The 27,292-nt window shown below is 41.8% G+C and overlaps 2 protein-coding genes and 1 long non-coding RNA gene across 6 annotated transcripts in view; 2 read left to right on the top strand and 1 right to left on the bottom strand.

The window, feature by feature from the left end:
- Positions 1-19,270, top strand: part of acvr1c (activin A receptor type 1C) — a 30,802-nt gene extending 11,532 nt beyond the window's left edge. Inside the window, exons 3-10 of one of the 4 annotated variants that reach the window (XM_027005713.3) lie at positions 6,467-6,709; positions 8,762-8,992; positions 10,144-10,311; positions 12,331-12,487; positions 13,207-13,331; positions 13,828-13,958; positions 14,804-14,899; positions 15,576-19,270. In XM_027005713.3, the coding sequence (XP_026861514.1) occupies positions 6,467-6,709; positions 8,762-8,992; positions 10,144-10,311; positions 12,331-12,487; positions 13,207-13,331; positions 13,828-13,958; positions 14,804-14,899; positions 15,576-15,611 (1,187 nt within the window). In that variant the 3' untranslated portion in view covers positions 15,612-19,270. Of the gene's footprint in view, positions 1-6,466; positions 6,710-8,761; positions 8,993-10,143; positions 10,312-12,330; positions 12,488-13,206; positions 13,332-13,827; positions 13,959-14,803; positions 14,954-15,575 lie in introns of all 4 variants that reach the window. The other 3 variants (XM_027005715.3, XM_027005714.3, XM_081713443.1) reach the window with 3 other exon arrangements.
- Positions 1,558-6,664, bottom strand: LOC145657571 (uncharacterized). The gene is made up of 3 exons (XR_014123386.1): positions 6,527-6,664; positions 5,262-5,382; positions 1,558-4,598 (listed from the first exon to the last, which is right to left on the bottom strand). It is a non-coding gene; the product is annotated as an uncharacterized LOC145657571 (long non-coding RNA).
- A 2,709-nt stretch (positions 19,271-21,979) lies between the features above and the next one.
- Positions 21,980-26,837, top strand: cytip (cytohesin 1 interacting protein). The gene is made up of 8 exons (XM_027005648.3): positions 21,980-22,498; positions 23,078-23,127; positions 23,293-23,347; positions 23,593-23,695; positions 24,138-24,231; positions 24,473-24,539; positions 24,869-24,935; positions 25,743-26,837. The coding sequence occupies exons 1-8, from the start codon at positions 22,322-22,324 to the stop codon at positions 26,168-26,170; spliced, it is 1,041 nt and encodes a 346-aa protein (XP_026861449.2). The 5' UTR covers positions 21,980-22,321; the 3' UTR covers positions 26,171-26,837.
- Positions 26,838-27,292: the final 455 nt, after the last annotated feature.

The following is a 27,292-nucleotide window of genomic DNA, read 5'->3' as shown; positions in this document are numbered from 1 at the left end:
AAAAGCCATGGATGGAGGGAATTAGTGATGCATAATGTAAAAACAAGGTAATGTAAAGCACAAACCTGAAAGAAAAAGTGTTTTTTTTTTCTTTTTCCTTTTTGCTGCTTAAAAGAAACGTGAATTTGTCACCTCATGTTTCATTCAGGTTTTAATTAACAAAGCTTTTATTTCTTAAGTTCTGAAGTTATAAACCGGTGAGTGATATGTTGTGCTTCCTAGAAGGCAGGACTTTTTGTGATCAAAGAATATTTGAAAGCGGTTTTGTGCAAATTAATTCATTTTTACTCAGCAGTGTGTTTTCCTGCGCTTATGAACACATACTCTTTATACATCTCCACTAGGTGTAAAACCCACAAAGAAAACTGTTAACGATCCAGTGTGTTCCACTGTAATTGTGGTCTGCGGGGTGACCGTTTGGTAGCACCTCCCTGGATAAGAACTCTACCTGTTACCATGGTTACCATTAGCATGGATAGTTTACTGAAACCGAAAGGGCTTAAATGCCCCCCCCCCCCCTTTTGGGGTGGGTGGGGGTGGGTCAGATGGGTGAGAGAGGATGTGTAGAAAAAGCCTTTTAAAATTAAGCTACTTTATCAAATGTTGCTAATGCAGAATAAAGCAGTTTACTCAGCCCTGTTACTGATGAAATGAACAGTAACAGTTTTTCATATTTAATTTTGCTGTAGGTCCACCTACACAGCCCACGAAAGAGTTGCTGTGTGTGGCCGTTTGCACACTCCAATCAGAAGCCATAAGCCCTAGTGGGTGGTGGTAGTAAAGTTTTTATTTGACAAATACTGGCATTGCTAAGCCATATCGGAACTCTCTGGCAAGATGACAGTCTGTTGTTCTTTTTGTGTTTCAAAGCAAGTAAATGAACTGAAGTTGTTGTAAAGCACTAGACTCAGTAAAAGAACTTGCTCACATGCACAATTACAAACTTACATGTTAGAGTTCAAACACCCAGGTATTATACAGAACTAACCAACTTTAGCTTGCATATAACTGGCCTTTTACTGCCAGGCAAACTGATTTTGTATAATCAATTAAGCCGAACACTATAGACAGTTAAAACACTTGACCTGTATAGGATTTATTATTCTAATCACACACACTTGTATAGTATATATAATATTATCTATCAGAATATTCCCAGACCACTTGTGCATTCTCCCAAAAAAAAAAAAAAAATCATCAGTATGTCCTTGGCCAAAGATCCACTTAAAGCATTTAATTGTGTCTCAAAATAACCAATACTCTCAGTTTGATGGGCTTCTCATGCACATGGATTTGTCTGCAGAGCTGAGCAGCGCTGCTTCAGTACTTCAGTAGTTCTGATTTTGAGCAGACGGCCCTGCTGTGATCCGTTTGGCAGGGCCTGTTTGGGAGAAAGGGGAGGGAAGCGTGTTTTGAAAGCCTCTCCATGTCCTTTCACCAGGACCCTGTGCAGAAGCAGTGGTCCTCGGGGGAGACGGACGGGGGGGGGGGGGGGGGGGGCATGGGGACCTGGACCTCAGGGGCCTTTTCCCCTTGGTGGCCCTTTGAAACTTTTGTTCATTTGCATGTATTAGGCCTTGTCAAGTGACATGCTTTAAATGGTAGGAAATCACATGCGTACTAAAAAGCCAGAGTAACTGAAAATGAATGGAGGCTCATAGAACTAGTTCCAGCTAGTTGTGATGGGCAGTACTGCTTTAGAGACTCTCTGAAACGCCCAAGCCCAGAATGACGTTTATCCGCGTGTTTATTGTCACCATGCCAAAGCCATAAAAACAAGCTGTAAAGTCACTTCAGGAACACATGGTGTACTACAAATGCCAAATGTTCACATTTGGAGCCTACTGTTTATGCTGTGCCCACCCTGATCTCATTTTCAAGCCAATGTGCTATGGACACCTGAACCAATGAAACAAGCATTGTAATCATCATAGAAAAGGGGGCTTAAAACAATTAAGAGGGCCAAGATTTATAGAGAACACGGATAAGTCAACTAATCAACTGTATTTTAGTATTTGTCCTGATCTTTCTTTCTATAGTTTGTTAGGTTCTATTTACAATATGTGAACTTCTAAATATTTTCTAATTGTGCAGTATGCACTATGTCAGTCAGGCACTGAAGGGAGAGGTCAAGGCAAAACATAAGTTTAAGTTTTACTCTTTCTGTCTACAATCTGCCATGTTTGGTACTGGTTTTATAACTTTGAAGCTTTTAAATATCTATCTATTTATTTATTTATTTATTTGCAATGGCTGTTCCAGTGCAAAAGCCATTACACAATCAGGTGTGTGACCACAGCCATTCTGACTGCGCTCTCGAGATGTCCAACCAGCATGAGATCATCTGGACTTCCTGCACTCACTCCTGCATGTGCCATGCTAATTATCATTCCAATAACATCCCACTGGCAAGCAGCTACAGGACAGAACCACGCTTGCAGGAAGCCAACACCAGAGGGCAGAGTGCCCATTTTGAATGAGTTATTTCATGTACTCATACTGATTGGCAGTATAATTGAATACACCAGCAATTTTCTATACTATTTGAGTTTTTGTAAATGGGGCAAAAATAAATATTTTGTATCTTTTATATACAAAATAAAAAAAAAATGTAAGTCTCACCCTTCCAGTGGGTGGTCCTATCTTTTTTTTTTTTTCCCCCCCCTCACACTCAGGTCTTCTACCAGAGGCCTGGGTGTTTGAGGGTGCTGTGCAGTACTTTAGCTGTTTATAGGACTGAGGTTCTGAGGTGGTTGATGTTATTCCTGGGAGCTGTTGGAGCCACTCCTCCATCTTAGGCGTCACGCTGCCAAGTGCGTCCATCAGCACTGGGACAACATTGGTGTTAAACTTCCACATTTTCTCTATTTCTTCTTTCAGTCTTTGGTATTTTTCCAACTTCTCATTTTCCTTACTTTAGATGTTTCCATAACTTGGGACTGTCACAACTATCACTACTGCTGTTTTCTTTGTTTTATCTCCTATCACCATGTCTGGCTGGTTTGCCTCCGTTTGCTGGATGCCTGTTGTTCTCCAGCAATCTCTGTGGCTCCTCCCATTGGGACCTGGGGGTGTCCAGCTCATAACTGTGTATAATACCTGTACTGAGACCAACAAAAGGGGTGAGAAATAGTGGGGTTTCATGCTTAAGAGCCATAGCACCTCACACTACTGCAAATGCACCATATTTGTTAATTAGAAGAATCAAAGTAGATGAACACAATGAAACTGTGTGCTGCTGAGACCCCATAGAGATGCCTCTAATAACCTTATCATGATATATGGCTGCAGAAAGGTGCGTGGTGATGGTGAATACTAAAGCACTAATTGGGCAGCCCTGTCTAGTGTCCAATGCTGAAATTTGCAGATCTGTATCCATTTGTAATAACAGCTGATGATGGGGAGGTAAACAGATTCTTTAGCTGTTTAATTAAAATGATCCCCCAGATTAAATTTAGACAGGGTAAAAATGAGATGGGGCCATTCTAGATGATCAAAGACTTTGTCGGCATCAAGGGAGACAACTAATGCCTCCAAACTATACAAAAAACTGTGATGAATAATATTTACTAATCTCCTTACATTGTGCGAGGAGAATCTCCCTTGAATAAACACAGTCAGAGAAGAGAAGGTGGGACACATTCTAGTCTTAAGGCGAGAGTTTTAGCTAGTCATTTAAAATCAAGATTTAAGACAGAATTGGTCTGTAATATGTCTGGGGCATCCTTTTGTTCAGAAGTTAAGGTATATTGGCTTCCATTAGGGATGGAGGAGAGAGGTCTTCTTTTTGCTGCTCTGCAACCTTAGGAAGATCTATTTTTTAAGCAGACATTATTCTCTATTGAGTCAGTCATAAACTGAGAAGTGTATATAAAGAGAACTCTTTATATAAGGCCATAAAATATAATTTATTTCTTTATTTGAATATTTCGGGATCCCTATTGGGTCCTTAATCCCAGACATAGTTTGGTTATAGGACCTGTTTCTAAAAAAAAAAAAAAGATAGGTACCAAATTGTCTTATTTGCATACTCATACATTTATTATCTAGCAAAAAAACATTGATTTTTCAGCCTTCTTTGATATTATAGCATCCACAGAAGTTTTATCTGTGTGTAATTTACTCAGCAGTTTGTCTGATACGGAACTGTTCAATCTCCTCCTGTAGTTCTAGTTCCACTCCTCGTCTCAGTGGCTGCATGTGCTGCCATCACGGTTGTTTGCCTCCTCTGTGAGCCATAATTCTTTTCTGTGAGCCATTCTCTTTAAAAAAGAGAATAGGATGCTCATTAAGATATTTCTTAAAATTAGTATCATGTAAAAGAAAGAGATTTCATCTCCACGGTTTGTTCTGGCAGGGCGTATTGGAAATATTAATCTCCATAAAAACAGATGCAAAATCTGAAATTATAATATCAACTATAGCAATGTAGGTTCTGCAGTGATACTTTGGGAGCTAAATTGAATTTACTACAAGACTTATGAACTTAGGACTTATGAACCCTTTATCATCTGCCTATAGAACTTGCCATGTGTTGGCCAGGCCAAATTGCCCTGGCCGTGCTCGGCATCGCATTTTGATGGTGGAGCTCTGTCTATCTGGAAAGAGAAACAGCAGTGTATTATCACAAATCCTATCTCAAAACTTTGAGAAAACAAGTGAAATATAATCACTTGACTGTATAAGTAGAAAATAAATGTGCATGAAAGAAACCTGCTGACCATATAGAATCCATTTTATCTACCTGCCTTATCAGAGATGGGCTGCACATCATAAAGTGGTTATTGCTTATGAACTAAAATGACTACACATCTACTTTTATTACTAAAGAAAGAACCATATACCTCACCCACCCAGTCCCGCTTCAACTTTGAATTCAAATGCAGTGAGATGGGTCTCCTATAAGAGAGCTATATGAACGCAACAACCCCCCAACCGTTTAGGAAACCTTTCCCTCTTAATTGGGTTAGGTGCTATCCTTCTATTCCAACAGCGCACTTTGAGTCCAGCCTTATCATTCATTGGTTATAACTTGTCAAAGTAATATATCGACTTGGGTAAATCTAAATATATAATCACTATTGGAAGCTCCCACGTAATAGACTAAGGATAAACACGATATAAAAACATTTAAGAAATGTTTTTAAGAGATTAAGAATGAGAAAGACATTGTCATTAAACATAAACTATGAACAGTAATATAAGGGTTTGTCATTTGCATAAAAGATTTTTTGGACTTGACAGTGGTCTCTCTTACCCACCATTGGCAAGATGGTACCCATCCGCTGCTTATAGTGAGTGATGCGGCACCTGAGTCATCTTTGGCAGAGATGGACATGATGTAGTGTATCTTAGCGAGCCTCCTGCAGCCTGAATCACCTACTGAGATACACAACAAGACAGATGAGCAGAATGCATCATCAGGCAGCTTTGCTTACCAAAAAAAATAAATAAAATAATTCCCTCACATAAAAAGAAACACAAATACTCTTAACATAATTATATTAACTATATTGTGGAGCATAAAGAGATTTTGGTGGATATAAAGCTTAAAGTTACCAACTTACAACCTCAATGACAATAGCAGCAATACTACTGCAACATAATTATATATTATTGTAGACTGCCTACATTATGTTGGATGTAGTCATCTTCTTATCCAGTACAGTCAGATCATACACTCACACACTAACTCACGTTTACTGATATACCAGTGGCCTGTGGGTGCATGGTTGCCAAGTTGCTTTTCTACCATTTGATTGACATTTTTTCATTTCTTGGAGTTGAAGGTCAAATCCGGCATGAATAAATCTGTTAAGGCACCGTTTAACATTTGAAAGATGCACATGAAATATGCACATGAAATATGGTGCTTTCTAAATGACATCTTATTTCAGCTCACCACCACATCACATTATGCATGTTAGAAGAGCATGGCTGCACAGTCAGAGTGTGCGGGTGCTAGAATGGCCTGTCTACAGTACAGGACTGTCTCCCTTTGAAATGTGTGGTGTTTCTGAGGGGAAAGCCCCATATGGTTACACAGCTGAAGACTTGTATAACAAAAGAACGGCAAACAAATTCTGCTTTCAAATCTGGATCAGTTGTCTTCAGTCTCCAAATGAATATTACGTGTTGTTAAGAGGAAAGGCGATGTAGCACAATGCTTCTTTCCCAACTTTTTTGGAATCTGTTGCAGACAATACATTTTGAATGAGGCTATATTTACAAAAAAGAATAAAGTTCAGAAGTTGTAATACAAATCTGACTGAATTTACAAATCACTGCTTTCTTTTTTACACATACTGTTAATTCACATACTATCCCAATTTTTTTGGATGTGTGTGTGTGTGTGTGTGTGAGAGAAAGACACTCAAGTAGAGCCCTAGCAGATTCACCAATGTGTAAGATAGATGTATTGGACAGTAGAAGTTAATAAGTGTGTGTTTCTGTGTGTGTGACACAGAGAGATCCTCTGAGGGCTCCGTTTGGGGCCAGTTGGTGCTGGCTGCTGTGATCTTGGTACCTTCTTGCCTGCTGTGTGTGGCTGTAGTTCTGGGGGTGTGTGCCGTGCACCACCAGCGCTGCATCCACAGTAAGGCCCGGGCTCAGGATCCCGAGGAGCTACTAGATGACCAGAGTCTCGTTTCCCCGGAAAAAGGCCTAAAAGAGCTGATCTGTGACATGAGCACATCAGGGTCAGGATCAGGTGAGGAAAGGGGACAGGGGTGGGGAAGGCTGCTACCATCTCTAATCCACATACTGATCTCTCTGATACTCTCTCTAATCCACATACTGATCTCTCTGCTACCATCTCTAATCCACATACTGATCTCTCTGCTACTCTCTCTAATCCACATACTGATCTCTCTGCTACTCTCTCTAATCCACATACTGATCTCTCTGCTACCATCTCTAATCCACATACTGATCTCTCTGCTACCATCTCTAATCCACATACTGATCTCTCTGCTACCATCTCTAATCCACATACTGATCTCTCTGCTACTCTCTTTAGTCCACATACTGATCTCTCTGCTACTCTCTTTATGTCCACATACTGATCTCTCTGCTACTGTCTCAAATCCACATACTGATCTTTCTGCTACTCTCTTTAGTCCACATACTGATCTCTCTGCTACTCTCTTTAGTCCACATACTGATCTCTCTGCTACTCTCTTTAGTCCACATACTGATCTCTCTGCTACTGTCTCAAATCCACATACTGATCTTTCTGCTACTCTCTTTAGTCCACATACTGCTCTCTCTGCTACTCTCTTTAGTCCACATACTGATCTCTCTGCTACTCTCTTTATGTCCACATTCTGATCTCTCTGCTACTGTCTCAAATCCACATACTGATCTCTCTGCTACTCTCTTTAGTCCACATACTGATCTCTCTGCTACCGTCTCTAATCCACATACTGATCTCTCTGCTACTCTCTTTAGTCCACATACTGATCTCTCTGCTACTGTCTCAAATCCACATACTGATCTTTCTGCTACTCTCTTTAGTCCACATACTGATCTCTCTGCTACTCTCTTTGATCCACATACTGATCTCTCTGCTACTCTCTTTAGTCCACATACTGATCTCTCTGCTACTCTCTTTGATCCACTTACTGATCTCTCTGCTACTCTTTAGTCCACATACTGATCTCTCTGCTACTCTCTTTAGTCCACATACTGATCTCTCTGCTACTGTCTCAAATCCACATAGTGATCTCTCTGCTACTCTCTTTAGTCCACATAGTGATCTCTCTGCTACTGTCTCAAATCCACATACTGATCTCTCTGCTACTCTCTTTAGTCCACATACTGATCTCTCTGCTACTGTCTCAAATCCACATATTGATCTCTCTGCTACTCTCTTTGGTCCACATACTGATCTCTCTGCTACTCTCTTTGATCCACATACTGATCTCTCTGCTACTCTCTTTAGTCCACATACTGATCTCTCTGCTACTGTCTCAAATCCACATACTGATCTCTCTGCTACTCTCTTTTGTCCACATAATGATCTCTCTGCTACTCTCTCTAATCCACATACTGCTCTCTCTGCTACTCTCTTTAGTCCACATACTGATCTCTCTGCTACTGTCTTAAGTCCACATACTGATCTCTCTGCTACTCTCTTTAGTCCACATACTGATCTCTCTGCTACTGTCTCAAATCCACATACTGCTCTCTCTGCTACTCTCTATAGTGCACATGCTATCTTAATCCACATACTGTTTGAGTCAATTTTACCTACTGGAATAGAAAATGACTAGACTGATTTTCGTAACACGCATATGGTGGCTTTGATAACACACAGCCTTTAGCGCTGGGCATTTTAGCCAGGGTTACAATGCAGAGATTGTATAACACAGATTATAAACATATTTCATGGCACCTCACCTTAATTTATGGTATTACCTTGACAGCTTCATATGTGAGTAGTGGGATATCCAACTTAATATGTAATGTAGTCTTTACCTTTACTGACAGAGAGAAAGCAGGCTTCCACCTTCAGTCTCCAAACTCCAGCCTTACACCCCCGATGCATCCCAGTCACTAAGGTTAAGAGCAGTTCCTGCTTTAACAGATGTCGAATAGTCCAGCCATTTGTGAGTTTACTGGTGCAGGCATTGGATCATTTACAGTCTACATGTTTTTCAGGCTATGCTGATATACTTATATCATTAGGCTGTTAATGTGTGTTTAGCTACTTTATTTGTGTTTATGTGTGTTTGTGTGCGTGTGTGTTTGTGTGTGTCAGGACTGCCACTGCTTGTGCAGAGGACGATTGCGCGGACAATTGTGTTGCAGGAGAGCATTGGGAAGGGCCGGTTTGGCGAGGTGTGGAGGGGCAGGTGGCGTGGTGAGGATGTGGCCGTGAAGATTTTCTCCTCGCGGGATGAACGCTCCTGGTTCCGCGAGGCCGAGATCTACCAGACCATCATGTTGCGGCATGAGAACATCCTGGGCTTCATCGCAGCCGATAACAAAGGTGTCTGACTGCAAGCCGCAAATCTCAATGCACTCATGGCCACTCTATTAGAAACCTCCACCATTCATCTTCAGTCACTGATCACCGTAATAAAAACCCACATCCTGGAGGTGCGGTTTAGAAGTGTACACTTACAGCCTGTATCCCTTTTGTTGCCATGCACAGTCTGTTTGCAACCATCACCCTGCTGTTCATTGGTCAGTTTCTGACCACAGGATCACTTCGGATTGGATATTATTTTGGGTTGCAGACCTTTTTTAACACAGCAGTGACAGCAGCGGCAGGGAAGTTGGGGTTGATCTGCTAGGAGTGTTGTAGGCATAGCAGGGTTCCTGCAGTTGTTAAACGTATACGTGTCGCTGCTGGGATGAGAATGGTCCTGTGGTCCGAGACTAACACAAACAGGATTACAGTACCTACACGTACACCTTTAGCGTGTTTCTATTCAATGATGGTGATAAGAACGGTTGCAAGTTTTATACTTTTGCTCATTTAATAATCTAATAGTCTGGAATGGCCCAGCATGCGTTTTTCTGCATTTCTTTTTTTTTTCTGATCCCTTTCCCTTGTTCCCCAAATATCAGGATTAAATGTTGGGGTAATCATTGAATATTAATACAAAAAAATATTTTGGCGATTTTGAGACGCTCTCTTCTCATATCAATAGCAAATTAATGTTTATTTAAACCATGCAAATGTTTAACAATGTAACTAAAAGTTCCAATTTCTACTCTACTGGATTTGTAAATAACACTGATAATAAAAGCTCAGTATGCTCAATGGGAGCCTTCCATTAATGCCGGCTGTCCTGCAGGACGACGTGGGGTGTGGGCGTGTGTGTTTTCCCGGTCACTTGAGGCCTGGTCAGTGTGAAGACGTTAAGCAGCATCTTATCCAGCATATTTAGCTCATTTGCAGCAGAGGCACTAATAATGAGAGAAATAATATGATTCAATGCACGAATGTTGTAGCTCTCTGTAAGGTGGGTTGGATAGCCTGATAAGGTAGGTGTAGGTTATTGTTTTATCTATCTCAGTACACAGGTATTGATATATTAAGGTTTTTTTCTCCTTCTCTCTGTCCATTCCTTCAATCCCTTCTCTCTCTCTCTCTCTCTCTCTCTCTCTCTCTCTCTCTGTGTGTGTGTGCAGATAATGGCTCGTGGACCCAGCTGTGGCTTGTGTCAGAGTATCATGAGTACGGCTCCCTGTTTGACTACCTGAATAGGCACACAGTGTCTGTGGATGACATGATCATCCTGGCACTTTCCATCGCCAGTGGCCTGGCGCACCTGCATATGGAGATCGTTGGCACTCAGGGTGAGGCGTCACTGACCACTGGCTGCTTGGCTCTGCGCCCAGCCACACCTCCCTAACAGGCCCCACCCTCTTCAGTGTAGTGAGCCTCTTCACGGGGCCAGAAAGCCACTGGTCAGAGCTTAGTTCTGCATTGAGACTGAGCAGATGTAATACACTAGTTAGTTTATTGCGGCTACCCCACAGAGGTTGTCTTTTTAGGGTTTTAGCCAATAAACATTTTCCAATTTGGACTTGGAAAAATGGACGCAGCTGTGTGCCCTGCAGAAGCCTATGAGAGGATCTTTTTGTGATATTTTTATGTAAAATAGCTACTTTAACATTATGCAGTGAAGTAAGTATGTGGAAAATATGTTTTTGAAAAACTTTTCCATTAAGCTTTATGGCAGGGTATTGGCTGAATGAACACAAATGCAGAATGGAGGTGCTGTTCAGCCTCCCAGAAACTGAAGAGCTCAAAATGTGACTGACAGTGGCTGAGCGGTACGGCTCACGTAATTAGAGGGCCATACAGAGGAGGGTGCACTCTTTTATTCGTCTGTGCTGTTTTACAATGTGAAAAATCATCTCCTGCTGTGTGAACTTGGCTGCCCTTCGCCACAGCTTTGATGTCATGAACGAATGCCTGCGTACAAATCCGGGGAGTTTTGAAGTCTTGCTCAGAGAGCAGACAGTTGCATGCTGTGTGCATCTCAGCAAAGGACTAGCAGCGCCGGATCCGCTGCTGAACGGCTGTGGCCTGACGCTGTGGTTTTCATGCCCGATGTCAACACACACCTATGATGGAGACCCATGCTGGCAGCCATGTAGGGTGTGCTCAGTTTAACCACTTCCTCCCTCGATGTCTGTACCAAGCTCACACTGTGCGTTGATGGGGCTGTGACGGATGTTGACATTACGGTTACTAGTCCAGGACAAACACTCAACACAATGACAGTGTAACTAAGTTGGACCGAATGAAGTGGCGATGTGAGAACTGTAGGTGACGGTTGCTTTATAACCACAGGGTGAGCTCCTGCCAGAAAGAAATGAATTAAAATAACAAACAAAACTGGCCCCACAAAATGAACTTCCCTAAATGGCAAAACAAACATACAGATATCTTACCTGACTTCCTATTTCAAACGAAGAGCAATGAAAGAAAGGAAACACGATAGAGTCCAAAACAAAGACGCGATTGGCTGTGCTCAATCCTCTTTTCTCAGAATAGCTCTTCTCATAGATTGGACTGCTCTGCTGTGCTCCCTTACCCTGTTACCTCGTGAAGGTGACAAATCCCTTTTAATTTGATGTTGTTGAGCTCAAAGGGCTTTTGTAATTGCCGTTTCCCAGAAACTGTTTAGCTGAATTTCTTGTAAATGAACAGAAACAAGTATACAGTTTTGACAGTTAGAGCTTCTTTCTGCTAGATTTGCCTTTCTTGGACGAGTTGCTAAGTTACAGTTTTCTGCACAGCAGCACGTTACTAAAAGGTTCTGAGATACTTACAGAGTGAGTCATTTCCTGTAGTCTTTATACATGTCCTTGTGGTTGACTAAATACAGTACAAATGCATATGACAGTTGAATTGGAATGATAATTTCAGTGTTTGCTAAATACATTCAAGAATGAATATAGTTGTCATAGAGAGACCATGTTAAACTCCAATAGGAGGTCACAATTATGATGTATCTTTCTTTTTTTTGGGTGCAGACATTTTACATTTGGCCAAAAAAATTGCCAAAACAATAATCAAAACCTCAAAACAAACAAACAAACAAACAAACAATAAAAAAACAACCTACAACATCTCTGCCATGCATGGAAACTGCTTTATGAGTTAGAAGTAGCAATTTTCCTTTAGTAATTCCATTAACCTTGGTGGTAAAAAGAGAGATTTTTAGTGGGAGTACATGAAAGAGGATTCAAGGTTACTATATATAGTAGCAGAATCACATCAGCTTTGTGTGTGTGTGTGCGTGTGTGCGCGTGCGTGCGTGCGCGTGTGCGCATGTGCATGTGTGTGACATGTCTGTATTTCAGGAAAGCCAGCCATTGCTCATAGAGACATAAAGTCCAAGAACATCCTGGTAAAGAAAAGTGGCACAGCAGTGATTGCTGATCTAGGACTGGCCGTCAAACACAACTCCACTACCAACACCATCGACATCCCTGTCAACCACAGAGTGGGCACCAAGAGGTCTGACTGCTTCCTTCTGGACACTAAGTTACACTATGTAGATTGTTCCCAAACTTTTTCAAGCTCTCAAAGTAGGGGTTAATCATTTCCAGCTTCATTAAACAGAGCAACACTCACACTTGTTTAAAAAAAACACATAGCTACTCCAAGATCCAACATGCAGTCTTCCCGGTTTTACTTAATGTGGAAACCTAAAAAGGTCCAGAAATTATTTTAGTCATTCGGAAAGAAAGGAAGCATAGTGTATTTTTTTCGACCTGCGTAAGACCAGCCGTGGTTTCTCCTATTCTGGAGTTTACTGGCTATTTCTGAGCCCTGTATAAAGGCTTGTAATCTATTAGCTCACCATTACTGAGTCAGTCTAACTGTTTACACCTGGCCATATGGACAGGCTCTAAATACACGGATCAGTCTCCATTGTGGAGGAGGGGGGAAGCACCTGATTTTGTGTTTGTGTGTGTTTGCATACATGTGTGTACGTGTGTTTGCCCATGTCTTCAGGCATGTTCTGCCCCTCTTTCGAACTCAGAATACCTGTTCTTCCTCTCAAGGACAGATGTGTCGTTGTTTATCTTCTGGTATGGGAACACTTACGCAGGACTTAATATTCATCACTGAGGTGTTTTAATGTCTGTGTGTGGACGTACGTACGTGTGTGTGTGTGTGTGTGTGTGCGTGCGTGGGTGTGTACACACACCTGCATGTGTGTGTTTGAGCAGGTACATGGCCCCTGAAATTCTGGATGACACGATTAACATGAACAACTTCGAGGCTTTTAAGCGTGCAGATATCTACGCCCTGGGGCTAGTGTTCTGGGAGCTCGCTCGGAGGTGCTCCGTCAGAGGTAAGGCTTAACGACAGGCCTAGTGCACCACCCACTGCAACTGCTAAGAAACACAGGGTGAATCAGAGTGCAGTGAATTAGGGTAGGAGAGGTGTATGCATTAGAAGCAGATAGCTGCCCATGCAAAGTGGCTAAAATGGACTTTAATCAGCTAAAAATAAATTGAGGCTTTTCTGTGGAATATTTTCCAGAATTACTATTAGTGATGAGAGTGGCTTGGCCATATATAAAAAAAAATCAAACTTTAAGCACTTTAAGCGCATGCGAGTGTAAGTCATTCAAATTAAAAGCCTTTGTTCTTGGTGTTTCTGCTCTATGAAAGACTCAAATGGAGCTGTAATTTGCAGGCAGAAGTTTTTGAGCACTATGTTCTTTTTTTTGTGTCAAAAAAATAAATAAAATCCAACATTGCTTTTGTGCAAATGATTCACTACTGTGATTAACCAGAACTTCACACGTGGCTAGCGTGCACTGAAGGGAGTTTCCCCTTTCACAGGGCTTTTTGAAGATTTTCAGTTGCCTTATCATGATCTGGTGCCTTGTGATCCATCGGTGGAGGACATGAGGAGGGTGGTGTGTGATCAGAAACTGCGACCCAACATCCCCAACCAGTGGCAGAGCTGTGAGGTGATGGACTTTCAGAGTTATGGTGGAGCTTAATGATTTAAATGTAGCAAGCTAATGTCAGTGTGCAAGGGGTGGGCTGGGGTCAGTATTGTGCACTTCCACACTTTTTCAGTGTATTTATTTACTGCACTTCTTCAGAAATGGAAATGTGTATCATTTTCCAAGACTAAGCACACTGCATGATGTGCACAGAAACAACCACATGCTATTTAAATAACCATACAGGATTGATCTGAATAGTTACATAGAGCATTGCCATCAGTTTGATATCCACATGACCTGATCAAACAGCTGTTAACATGGCAATGTGTGTTATGAACGGAGTTCCAACACTTCCACAGAGAGATATCAGTCTGACATGAAAAGAACACATAGCAAGTGCATAGCAGACACTGTAAGCAGCAGGCACTGCAAGCCCACACATTACAGCCTAGTGGGATATCAGAGTTGGCCAACAGGGCCTGGGGTAATTATTTTACAAAGGTAAAACAGAGAATTTAGATCTTTGCTCCAAGCATGTATAGACAAACCAATCAGCCATAACATTAAAACTATTTGCCTAATATTGTGTAGATCTGTCTTGTGTGGCCAAAACAGCTCTGTTCCGTCTGTTCTGTACCTGTCGTTTTGGAGATGCTCTGACCCAGTCATCTATCCATCACAATTTGGTCCCTTGTCAAAGTAATTCAGATCCTTACATCAACTTATAAAACTGTCTGTTCACTTGCTGCCCAATGTATCCCACCCCCTGACAGGTGCCATTGTAATAAGATAGTCAATGTTATTCACTTCACCTGTCAGTTTAATGTTATGGCTGATGTGTGTATGTGTGTGTGTGTACACAGGCTCTGAGAGTGATGGGTAAGATAATGAGGGAGTGCTGGTATGCCAACTCATCTGCCCGCCTTACGGCGCTCCGTGTCAAGAAGACTGTCTCTCAGGTGACTGTCATCAGGGAGGTTAAAGACTAGCCACTCCCCCACAGCCACTCAAAGGTGATGGTTTGAAGCCTTTCAAGTGACCCTCCAACTCTAATAAGGGGCTCACATTCTTCAGAATGCTCTGTCCGTCAAGCCAAAAACGTGTGCTGTGTCCTACAATGAATGATTAACTACGATAAGATTTTGAGCTGAGTCGATTTGGTCTCTGATCCATTTAGATATTGTCAGTGTAGACGCGCAGGGCGCCACTCAACATGGCGTACCACAAGGCTCTTCTTTTCTTCATCCTTCACCCCTCTCTGTCATCTCTCTCTGTCTACTCCTTTCATTTCCATTCTCCTTCTCTGTTCTCCCTCCTCCTTTCTTCGCTTTTCCTCTCCTCTCTCCTCCTCCTCCTCTTCCTCCTCTCCTCTCTCTTCCTCTTCACTCTCCTGCCCTGTTTGCCCAGACACTAGTTAAACATTTGCAAAGATAACACAGCAATTTTTAGAACACTATAATTGGGAATGGGCTATGATCTCCTAAATGGAAAAAATGGACCTTTTGCACTAAGAGTTTAGGCCCTAGTACAGTACACCCTCACTGCTGTGATATTTCAGAAATACAGCATGACAATAATAAGCCATGTGCATTAAGAGTGTAACCCACTCTCTCATCTTCTAACCTTCACCTCTAGGAAAGGGCAAAAACTGGAACTCCTTCGTTGTTCTAGCGTGTTGGCTGTGTCTAAAGAAAATTGGCTGGGGTGTTGTTGGAGCCCATCATGTCTTAGCTTACTGCGTCTGCCTGAGGACAACAGCCTATCATCTTTCATCTTAATGAATCTTTCCAATGGAAACACAGCCATTTTAGTCAAGGCACATTTTACTGCGTGTAAATGTTGAGCTTATGCATCTGGCTGAAGCATTCCTACCAGTCATCACTGACGTGCTGCTCTGCCCCTGACCATGCACCTGGGTCGGGGGACTGTAAAAATGTGCTCTAGAAAGAACAAGAGCTGTCGTGACAGGTATTGCTCTCATTTAGTGAGAGCAACCTGTTTTTTGACCTCTTAATGTTCCGTACACACCTTGCACCCTGCACCTTGCACCTTGCAGAACGCAAAGATGGACTGCTACCTCATGTCACTTGAAGTGCCATATGCTCTCAGATGCTCAGTTTATGCTTTGTGCCATAAATGTTTTGGTGGATATTTCGCGTATATACTGTACACTGTATTCTCTTTGTGTATGTGGGTAGTTATTGTTACTGAGCAAGACACTCATGAGTTTAAGATTGATTAAGAATCAGTCAAGCAATTAATTAATCTATTAACCTGTCAACCAACCACCCAATCGAAAAAAACATCTATGAACAGGAATTAAGCCTCAAGTGTAGAAAAAGACCAACATATCACATATGTATTTTATACAGTGGTGTGAAAAAGTGTTTGCCCCCTTCCTGATATCTTATTTTGTCACACTTAACTGTTTCAGATCATCAAACAAATGTAAATATTAGACAAAGATAACACAAGTAAACACAAAATGCAGTTTTTAAATGAATTCCAAACCTACATAGCCCTGTGTGAAAAAGTGATTGCCCCCTAAACCTAATAACTGGTTGAGTCACCCTTAGCAGCAACAACTGCAATCAAGCGTTTGCGATAACTGGCAATGAGTCTTTTACAGCGCTGTGGAGGAATTTTGGCCCACTCATCTTTGCAGAATTGTTGAAATTCGCCCACATTGGAGGGTTTTCGAGCACAAACCGCCTTTTTAAGGTCATGCCACAGCACCTCAATCGGATTCAGGTCAGGGCTTTGACTAGGCCACTCCAAAGTCTTCATCTTGTTTTTCTTAAGCCATTCAGAGGTGGACTTGCTGGTGTGTTTTGGATCATTGTCCTGCTGCAGAACCCAAGTGCACTTCTGCTTGAGGTCACGAACAGATGGCTGGACCTTCTCCTTCAGTATTTTTTTGGTTGAGAGCAGAATTCATGGTTCCATTTACCACAGCAAGTCTTCCAGGCCCTGAAGCAGCAAAACAGCCCCAGACCATCACACTACCACCACCATATTTTACTGTTGGTATGATGTTCCTTTTCTGAAATGCTGTGTTACTTTTACGCCAGATGTAATGGGACATACACCTTCCAAGAAGTTCAACTTTTGTCTCGTCAGTCCACAGAGTATTTTCCCAAAAGTCTTGGGGATCATCAATATGTTTTCTGGTAAAACTGAGATGAGCCTTTATGTTCTTTTTGCTCATCAGTGTTTTTCGTCTTGGAACTCTGCCATGCAGGCCATTTTTGCCCAGTCTCTTTCTTATGGTGGAGTCATGAACATTGACCTTAACTGAGGCAAGTGAGGCCTGCAGTTCTTTGGATGTTGTTGTGGGGTCTTTTGTGACCCCTTGGATGAGTCGTCACTGCGCTCTTGAGGTAATTTCGGCCGGCCACTCCTGGGAAGTTTGTGGATAATGGCTCTCACTGTGGTTTGCTGGAGTCCCAAAGCTTTAGAAATGGCTTTATAACCTTTTTCAGACTGATAGATGTCAGTTACTTTGTAGTTCATTTGTTCCTGAATTTCTTTGGATCACAGCATGCTGTCTAGCTTTTGAGGATCTTTTGGTCTACTTCACTTTGTCAGGCAAGTCCTATTTAAGTGATTTCTTGATTGAGAACAGATGTGGCAGTAAGCAGGCCTGGGTGTGTCTAGAGAAATTGAACTCAGCTTTCCAAAGATGTGATAAACAGTTAATTTATGTTTTAACGGGGGGGATTAACTCACTTTTTCACACAGGGCCATGCAGGTTTGGATTTTTTCCCTTAATAATAAAAACCTTTATTTAAAAACTGCAGTTTGAGTTTACTTGTGTTATCTTTGTCTAATATTTAAATTTGATAATCTGAAATATTGAAACATTTAGACAAACATGCAAAAAGCATAGCAGTAGATAGCAGTAAGGAGGCAAACACTTTTTCACACCACTGTATATGGTTAACTTGAAGTCATACATATTGTTTCTCTGTGTGATTTAAAACTGCTTCATATGATTTGCAAAAGGAAATGTTCGAACAGCTATCATAATTTACCTATAATCTTGTTGTTTCAATTTCTGAGCACGTTGTAGCCACACTGTCACTTTCAGTTGCATTGCACAGAGATTTCCTCAGAGGAGCATGACTTCCTGTAAGCTATTTCTGTGTGGGTGAAACAGAAGTACTCTACTTTCGCTGTGAGGCAGATATGGCTGTGAGATATACCTGGTGAAATACACCTGGTGTGTTCCTCTGTGTTAAGGGCAGTAGCAGGTACAAAAGCAAAGTGTATTTTGATGTCTGGAGCCCTTCAGTGAGTAACTTATATTCATAGAACAGTTGAATAATGGGTCAAAATTAGATCATCTCACAAATAATGGTCTTTAGGTTGTACACACATGCTCTGTGCTTGTTAGTTTAAAGTACTTTACAAAACTAGAATTAATGTAGAAACTAAGCAAAAACAAATGCAGAATTAATGTCCTTAGGCGGGAATGCAGGAATGCAACAGGGCCTTCCATATCCATACAGACACTGGGTGATTTCATATTACATAAATAGTGTGCAATGTATCAAAAGTTACAACATGTAACTTTGTTATAGCTGAAATGTTAGAATGCAGTAGTGATTATCTTGTTAAAATTCTGGTTTACTCATTAGGTTTGGACAGTCTGTACTCTTAGGCAGAACCTAATGATTTGTCCTCTGCCTGCATGTCATTCTATAAAGCCTGGACTGCTCCTGCACTGCAATGTTCTAGAACTCCCTCCCTTAAACCTGTCATGCAAACGGCCTTCATGTGCTCTGTGCAAACTCCGTCTGCAGCAGTAAGACAATGTCAAGACTTGCCCTTCTTCCCTGTTGGGGGGACGTCTAAACCGTTTTGCTTTTTTTCCTGCGTCTCTTACAGACACATGTAGTGCTGAGGGAACTGCAGGTCTTATCAGACATGTCTACAGACATATCCGTAGACTGCCATGCCTGGTCTGGATTCTTTGGTGTTGTAAACTTCCCATATGCTGTTAGTGTCTCTATCTGCATGCAGCCTGAGAATCACAATGCTTGTATGTGTAACTTGTCCTCCTCAGAAGTCCCCACTCATTCCGAAGAATATCCCAGGTGACTGACCAGTGAGACACAGGGTTTGCTCGTGTTGGCTATGGCAGTTTCCCTTCTGAGAATGTATCATAACTCATAACTTTTACAAGTGGAATTTAGTGGAGGATTCATTCTCCTTCTTGTGCTTTGACTTCAGACTGAGTGTAACATAGTATTGTATAGTACTGTCTGTACTGCACTATTTATTGTATGTGAACTGTGAAACAATAAACTATTTTTCATGATACAGCAGCCTTTGTGGTGTGTCATGTATTGTGTGTCCCTAAAACTGCATGGAGACATGGGATCCCCATAACTGTAGATATATTTGATCGATACCTTATTCGATAGATTACTCTTATTTGTCTCCATGGACACATGGGTTTTTTGTCATTGTACAATGTACATTAACAAGGAACAGCATCTCATGGTGTACAATGACATATCTATTTGATAGATCCTTTATTTGATAGAAGCTTTTATTTATCTACATGGGGAAATGAGTAAGCAGTACAATCACAAGGCATTTAATCCACTGTGTATAGGCTCACTGACAGATATATTCATCTTTTACTCATCTCTCTCTCTCTTTATCTCTCTCTCTCTCTCTCTCTCTCTCTCTCTCTCTCTCTCTCTCTCTCTCTCTCTCTCTCTCTGAGCATTGCCAAACCAACATGTGATGCAGAAGACTGAGAAACTTTGTACAAAAGCCCAGAAAACATTTTGGAGTGTTTTAGTGACATAAAAAAATAGCACTTTCTTAATAAAAGTGTGTTCTTTGTATGTATGAAGTCAGTCCACAGGTCCCAACACAATGCCAAGGTATTTAACATTTGTCAAATTATATTGGTTCTGCATGTCTAAAGAGGAAGGAGTGTGCACCCTCACCGCTGCTTCAGTTCCCTTCTCTTGGTGCCCCCCGTTCTGGGTTAACCTGAGGTGACCTGCGGTAGTTAACTCTAAAACATCTCCACTGCTGACTCAAAGCAAGAGATCTGACTACACACAAACTTCAAGATTGAGAGTTTCAGGTGCTATGACCGTTGAAAACCAAATAAAAACCAACTCCATTTTAGTGAGTCAGACTTGTGTGTGTATGTGTATGTATGTGTGGTTTTTACCATGGTGGCCTTATAGCAGATTGCTGGATTAGAAAATTCGTTAAGAAGATTATGTGCGATTTCAATACCACATTTCCCTGAATCAAAGAAGAGTCTACAAAGAAGTTATCAATGGGAACAGATGCACAAACAGCAAATTAGGTATTTCGAAATGATTCTACCATAGTCAGAGTTCGCACAACCTCACAACACTGCTTCAGAACAGAGGAGTAGGGATACCGGCTGTGTGAACTCCAGGTGTGCACTGAGGCAGTGGACAGTGGGCTGAGCCTGCATGATAACTATGGACTATTTTCACATGCACAGCACAGCAGGATTAGTATTAAACAACGAACCCTATTGACTTTCACTGGAATCCATGTGTGGGAACAACATTTTAAGCACTCTGCACATAGCACAAGACAATTATCAGCCAATTCAATTGAGGCTTTTAGTATTCATGAATACCAGTCGTTTGCTGTTGCATTTCACCTACCTTAGCCCTCTTTAATGAAGCAGGCTCTTTGGTATATTTTGATTCCAGTTGTTGCCCACACATGATCTCAGTTTCTTTGCCATGTTCATTATGAAGCAAAGCGAGGTGCCACAAGTAGGCAGACGGGGTCCACTAATCTATTGACTAATGGCACAATGAATGTTAATAGTCATATAAGGAGTTTTTTTTTGTTAAGGTTTTTCACAGTCTGTCAAAGTTCTGCTCATAGAGATGAGCTTGTTCAATCATGTGCAGAGATCATCCAAAGCACAATGGTGCCAAAGTAATGGTCCACACTGTAACGTTTGTCTTTTTTTTTTCCCCTCAGATATTTATACCATGCCAGTTAATCCATGGCACTGTTGTAGGAAGGGCAATTACAAAAACACAAAGCTTTATAAATATGTTGGGAAATGCACTCGGCTATTCTCCAAGTGTCCTTTTGCCTGGCTGCTTTCAGGGTCAGACGGTTCTGTGCTGTGGTGTTTGTGTGCATCCGTGAGCTCACTGGGGCAGAGTGGAGATGGGAATGGGGTAAGAAGGCTCAGCTTCCAGAGACCTACACACCTACATCCCCCATACACGCGACTGACTTAGTCTTGAACTACAGCGCCCCTCCTGACTGCTGACCTACAGAGAACTACAGTGCGCCTTAGTACACGTGTGTTTAACATTCTGCCTTTCTGTCATTTGGTGAAGAGGAGGAATTTGATAAATGTTTTTTGAGCAAAAAGTGCACACCAAGAATGAAGAGCATAAACAAAAGCAGAAAGGAGAAGCAAAGCTGTTTTCAGTGCATGAATGAGGAGATCAATTCTATCTATTCAAATGCAGACTGAAGACCCACCTATTGACCACTGACACTAGTACTTACTGTAGGGTATTGCTTATTACACTCTAGCACTTTATTGCACTTATTGTTATCTAAGATAGAGTGTATGTGTTTTGCACTTCTATGTTTCAGAATTGATCCCTGTATTTCAACAGTATTCTAGTTCATTGGTGCACTGGGCTCTGGATAAGAGCATCTGCTAAATCCTGTAAATGTGAATCGTTGACACAGAAGGCGCAAGCGTTTCTTAATTAAAGAATTAAGAAAAGGCCCGCATCTCATTTTTTAGTTCTGCACCCTTTGTTAAGCTATGGGTTATGCTTGTTTTGTGAAGAGAGTAATAAGTTATACTGTTTATTGCACAAGGGCAGAGAGAATGTGTGGCTCCTCTCGGTGCTTTCAGAACCTGGGCTTCCCCTGACAAACATGTTCTTTGAATGGATCTCAGAAGTGAAAGGTGCAAAGGCCAGAGGAAGCCAGTGAGGGTGCAGGATCCTGCAGGGAAGGATCAGGGTGTCAGCTCTTCATGCACGTGCACCTACATGCTTGCTGTGAGTTGAGCCTTCATCAAAGCAGAAGGTTTCAGGAGAGGCAGCCTGACAAAAAGGAAAGATACACACACACACACACACACACACACACACACACACACACACACCCACCCACACACCCACAAGCTACCGCAGCAGATGAACAGAGGAAAAGGAGGAACTGCGACTGTCTGAAAAGAAAACATATTTGAAAGCACACATCAGTTTGTGGCCATCGTGTGATGTGCACATCCGCTTTGTTGCACTCAACTCCGACCAGGGCAGGCATGCGGCTCAGATTAGTTGGGCAGCTATGAGAGGTGGCAGCAGGAGTGTGCTCTGATCATGACCTCTGACATGAGCCACAGGCCTGAGATGAGTCAGCAGAACAGTCTGGAGATGTTTGCTCTGGGGAACCCACCCAAGAAGGGTCTCCTCTGGCGAAGGTGCTCGTTAAACAACAGCAAACGTCGCAGGAACAGCGAGGGCAGTGCCGGGACGCTGCAACAGGACCGTGCGCAGGTGCGTACTGGAGTCTAATCTACTGAGTCAGGTCTGTGCAACCTGCAGCCTGATCACAGATCTATTACATTAGTGATGGAATGGGTTTGGTTATTACAGTAATGATGAAATGGGTTTGTTTGTTTTTGTTTTTAAGTGAATAGATTGTGTTTAGGTTTTATGGTTTATGTTGCAAGAAAATTGAGTTCTCTTGCATTAATATGCAGAGGGTGATGTGTAAAGTATTATGGAGTTTAATCTGTTATTTACAGAAAAGACTGATAATCTGATAATGCATGTTTTTTTGTAAGGTAGTTCATTTATGTAGTGTACATATGGTAATATTTTTTGAAAAATAAATTATGATGAAAAACAAAATTTATAAATTATACAATTAATGAATTTGAGCAAGGTTAGTTAAACGTCAAGATTAGTTTTTTTCACAATAATATTGTTGTGTTAATATGTTAAAATGTGCATTAATATGTTAAATATATACAGTTGACATTGTAATGATATGCTTCTAAATTTCATACTCAACTAGATCACTGCAAATAGGTGCTTATTTATCTATCTTTCTATTTATTTGTTTATTTCCAGTTGATCCGAACATGTTCGAACTCCTTGGTGGACTACAATGATCCCCAGAGGTAAATTCAGGATATATAATTCTTAAATGCTGAAATGAGACTTTCTGCAGATCTCTTCCCCAGTCTGGGAGTTTATATGTCGAATACATGATCAAATAAAATGTGTGATTTCACCAGAATCCTTTATATGAACCCTGTGGAAAATGAACAAATGTTTTTCTTTAGGACAACAGTTGTGCTAGGAAAACAAGACAATGAAACATATGGATTTGAGGTTCAGGTGGGTTCTCTTCTCTGTTTCAGTTTCAGCAGGGCTTTTTTTGGGTGGGCAAAAGTTTCAGTTAGGCTTTTACCCCACAGTGGTTTAAGCGTGTGAATGCCCAGAGTCAATGCACATCCATGCATGATCCACACATATATGTGCCAAACAGCAGAATATGACATACAAAACAACAGCATGCAAGCCATCTTTTTCAAGTTTCTTTTGGTGTGTTCACATGAAGTCTTTCCATGTCCTCTCTGCAGACATATGGCCTGCGGCACAAGGACACCAATGAGGTAGAGATGTGTACGTATGTGAGCAGCGTGCAGAAGAATGGTGCAGCAGAGACAGCTGGCCTTACCGTTGGTGAGACACACACATACACACACACACACAAACACACACACACACACACGGGCTGGGGGGGTGAAGATTAGGACTGCTGACACTTCCTTTGCATCAACACACCAATGTGTCCCGCCCCTTCAATCATACCCTTTTTTACAAGCATCAGACCTCCTGCGGCCACCACAAATTTTAACATCACCAAACGTCTTTTTCCGATGGCTGACATTATCAAAGGAAACCTAGCAAGCATTTAGCACCCACCACACAGCCAATATGCTCTATCACTTATTTGGTTGTCATGCTACAAATTGCTCACTGACAGTCATTTAATAGAACTAGATAAACTGATAATATTTTTCTGATAACAACAATGCCTCACTGTCTCTCTATCTCGCTGTCTCTCTATCTTTCACTGCCGGTCTCTCCCTCGTCTTTCCCTTTCTCTGTACCACTTTTGTAGGAAAAGTCATATTGACAGTGAATGGTGTCTGCATTAAAGGATTCAGTCACAGCCGCATTATTGAACTGATCCGTGACTCTGTCAACTCGTTAAAGTAAGTTAAGTATAAGATAACCAGGAGGACTAAAAACAATTAATTTAAGTGGGCCAGCAAAAAGCCAGTATATGCACTGCACTGTGCATGTACTCAATGTCACATCAGTACAGTGCAGTATATAAGTAGGATCATAAGGGCTTAAGGCAGCTACTTAAAGATTCAATACATTAATGAATAAAATGATTACTTGAGAGGCTTTTTGGCCTCCTGACCTTGTTCTTGTGGTGTGTGTGTCTAGGATGGAGACTGGGAGTGGGATTGTGGTGAAGATAATTGAACTGGAGAAGAAGATGAGCTTGCTCAAGGTGTGCGTCTACATGCATGCGTGTGTGTGTGTGTTGAGGAGGAGGGACAAACATGTGACAGACAGGTCACAGCATGGCGCCGTTGCCTTTATAACATATTTCACAGGTTTGAAACTTGGATCTGAGATATTTGGATCAGATTTAAAAAATGTTTAATCTCTACCCTCAAATCTCAATTGTTCACTGGCATGACCTTAATAACTGCTGATGCAGTCCCAATCAGATCTCCTAGAATTACTGTAATGTATTTTCTCATGCATGTGTATATGTTTGTCTGTGTGTGTGTGTGTGTGTGTGTGTGTGTATGAATTCACTTTTTCTCAACGCAGCAAACACTGCGTGAGAAGTTTTTGGAACTAAAGGCACTCAGCTTACAGGAAGACCGTCTTACTCGAGGTGCGAAAAAATAAGCTCAGCTGAAAAACCGCACACACATTCTCTCACTCCACCCAGTAGCTGTCAATGAAGTTAATGACATGAACTGACGTGGGTAACGCGTGAAGAAAGAGAAATGGTAAATCTCTCTGGGGAAGTTCTAGTCTTAGGCAACAAGCTCAAGGTGTTGGTGGGGATCAGGCTTGGGGTCGGTCTGGGCTTCTGGCTGTAGATGACCAACACAGAGGAAACTCTTACTCTGTTTGTAATATCTGTTAGCTCTTGGTAAAGACAGAAAGACTGCAGTGAATGGCCCAAAACCAAGCTGGCTGCTCAGTCAGCCACCCCTGGAGCAGGGCAGGGCAACACAGTGCCTCTCACCATTCACCACACAGCCCCATATTGGACTGGCCATGAGTTGCCTGAAAAGTAGCTTGTTAATTGTCATGGGAGGATCAAAACAACAATTTGTCCAGTGCCTTGCAGTGCAAAACGTACACAGGAAGTGCGATTAGCACAGGTCAGCTCAGTTTAGTTCACCTAGAACTGGTGATAATGTTAGCACGTTAGCACGTCGTGCAGGAAGGCGAAAGCTGTTTGTATGTTTGACCTTTCAGCATGCATTTCAAAGGTTCCATTTAATCACTCGCACATACTGATGTAGTCAACACACACACGTTCAGTGCAGTGCACTGGCTGCCTCTGGTTTTGGATGAGCCAAATGATTTTCCATGACTGTACATGTACAATGCTAGAACATTTGTGAACAATCTGTGTTTAAGAAAGTGTCATACAAATAAAGTTTCTTATTATTATTGTCTTCTCCAGGAAACCTGAACGTCAGTTCTCAGCACCTATCGGTGGACTCGCTCATGTCTCTATCATCCCCGCGAGAGCAACACAGCTGGCGCTTCTCCAGTGACAGCAGCTGCATGAGCATCTTCACAGACGACAGCGAGGATGGACCATCGGCCGTGTTCGATGACACCAGCCCCACTGAGCCCTACCTCAGCTTCTTCGGCCAGGACATCCAGGCGGAGGGGGTGCTGCCAAAGACCTTGGCCCGCACCCGGAGCATCAGCAGTGGGAGCAGTGGATGCCAGTCACCCCCGTGGGACGTCGGCCGGCCCTCGTCCAACTCGAGCTACGCTTTCGCCACCCTGCCCCGCAGAGGGAGGAAGTCGAACATGCGAAAGCAGCTCCTCAAATTTGTACCCGGACTGAGCCACTCGGTGGAAGAGGAGGAGACCACTTGAGACATCGAACCGTAGTACAGCAGTGCACAGAGACTGCAGGACAGCAGAAAGGAAAACTGACATGCTGTAAAAAAACCAAACAAACACAAACTTTTATAGGTATTTGAGGAGTATGGAATGAATGTGAAAGGTGGATTGGTGAAAGGAATTTTGGTCCTTTCAGATTTCTGGAAGTCCCAGCCTTCTAGGTCCCAGCCTTCTAGCATTCTAGAACCCATGACCACCTTCTAGAACTCCTGATTTTCTAGAACCCATGACCTTCTAGAACTTCTGACATTCTAGAACCCATATCCTTCTAGAACTGACCCCTCATGGGCTTGATTCTTATGGATCGAGCGACACAAGAGCATTATGGACTTCTGCACAGCATACACACTCACTGATGAACTATGTAATACTGGACAGGTGATAGATGGCTTTCACTTTGGTTTAAAGCCGTTGTTTTTTGTATATTGTCGCAGAGCAAGAAGCATTCTTATGTTTTTCATCAATTTGACAGTTTTACCAGAAAAGTGCATTAAAACCTGTTCACAAATGGTCAAATCTAAAGGGGCCATATTCTATGCAACATGCTACTTGAGATGAGATGAGAGAAATCATGCAATTTTCCATGTGTTCCATATGTGCAAATTACTGCTGAGGGAAATTAAAATATTTTTAAAAAGCATACAATAAGGAATGGCTTGTGAAATGCTCTTTTGGAGTGCCAGGCATTTTCAGTATAACTGATAATTCTGAGAAACGCATGAATGAATGGAGATTGATGGAAATAAGGGCAGTTTGCTGATAGAACATGCAGGACTGTGTGAGTCAACAAACATCAGAGCCCTTAACCACAGCTGTATCTGAGCAGTGCTCATAACAGGATGCGGTCTGAGGAAAGGTGCTACCATATTACTTTTTTTTTTTCTTTTTGTAGGTGCTGTCTTTTAACAGACTGCCAAACTTTTTTTTTTTTTTGCTACCATTGTACATTTAAACATCTATAACAATGTCAAATACAGTTTTTGGGAATCTTGTGGTATAAATACATTTATAAGAATGTAATACTTATAAACATAGGCTATTCTTACGTTCATCTAAAGAAGTCTAAAACAAGGCAGATTATGTGCATTGTTTCCC

This window comes from Electrophorus electricus, chromosome 4 (assembly GCF_041902795.1).
Source record: "Electrophorus electricus isolate QZ-2024a chromosome 4, ASM4190279v1, whole genome shotgun sequence".
Classification (NCBI taxonomy): Eukaryota; Metazoa; Chordata; class Actinopteri; order Gymnotiformes; family Gymnotidae; genus Electrophorus; species Electrophorus electricus.
Note: the sequence above shows the minus strand (reverse complement) of the source record. Positions and strands in the feature narration are given on the sequence as shown.

Coding starts and splice junctions, on each gene's coding strand:
- cytip (XM_027005648.3), top strand. CDS start 22,322: ATGACCTCTGACATGAGCCACAGGCCTGAGATGAGTCAGCAGAACAGT. Junction 23,348..23,592: donor CATATGGATTTGAGGTTCAG/GTGGGTTCTCTT, acceptor TCCTCTCTGCAG/ACATATGGCCTGCGGCACAA. Junction 23,696..24,137: donor GACAGCTGGCCTTACCGTTG/GTGAGACACACA, acceptor CCACTTTTGTAG/GAAAAGTCATATTGACAGTG.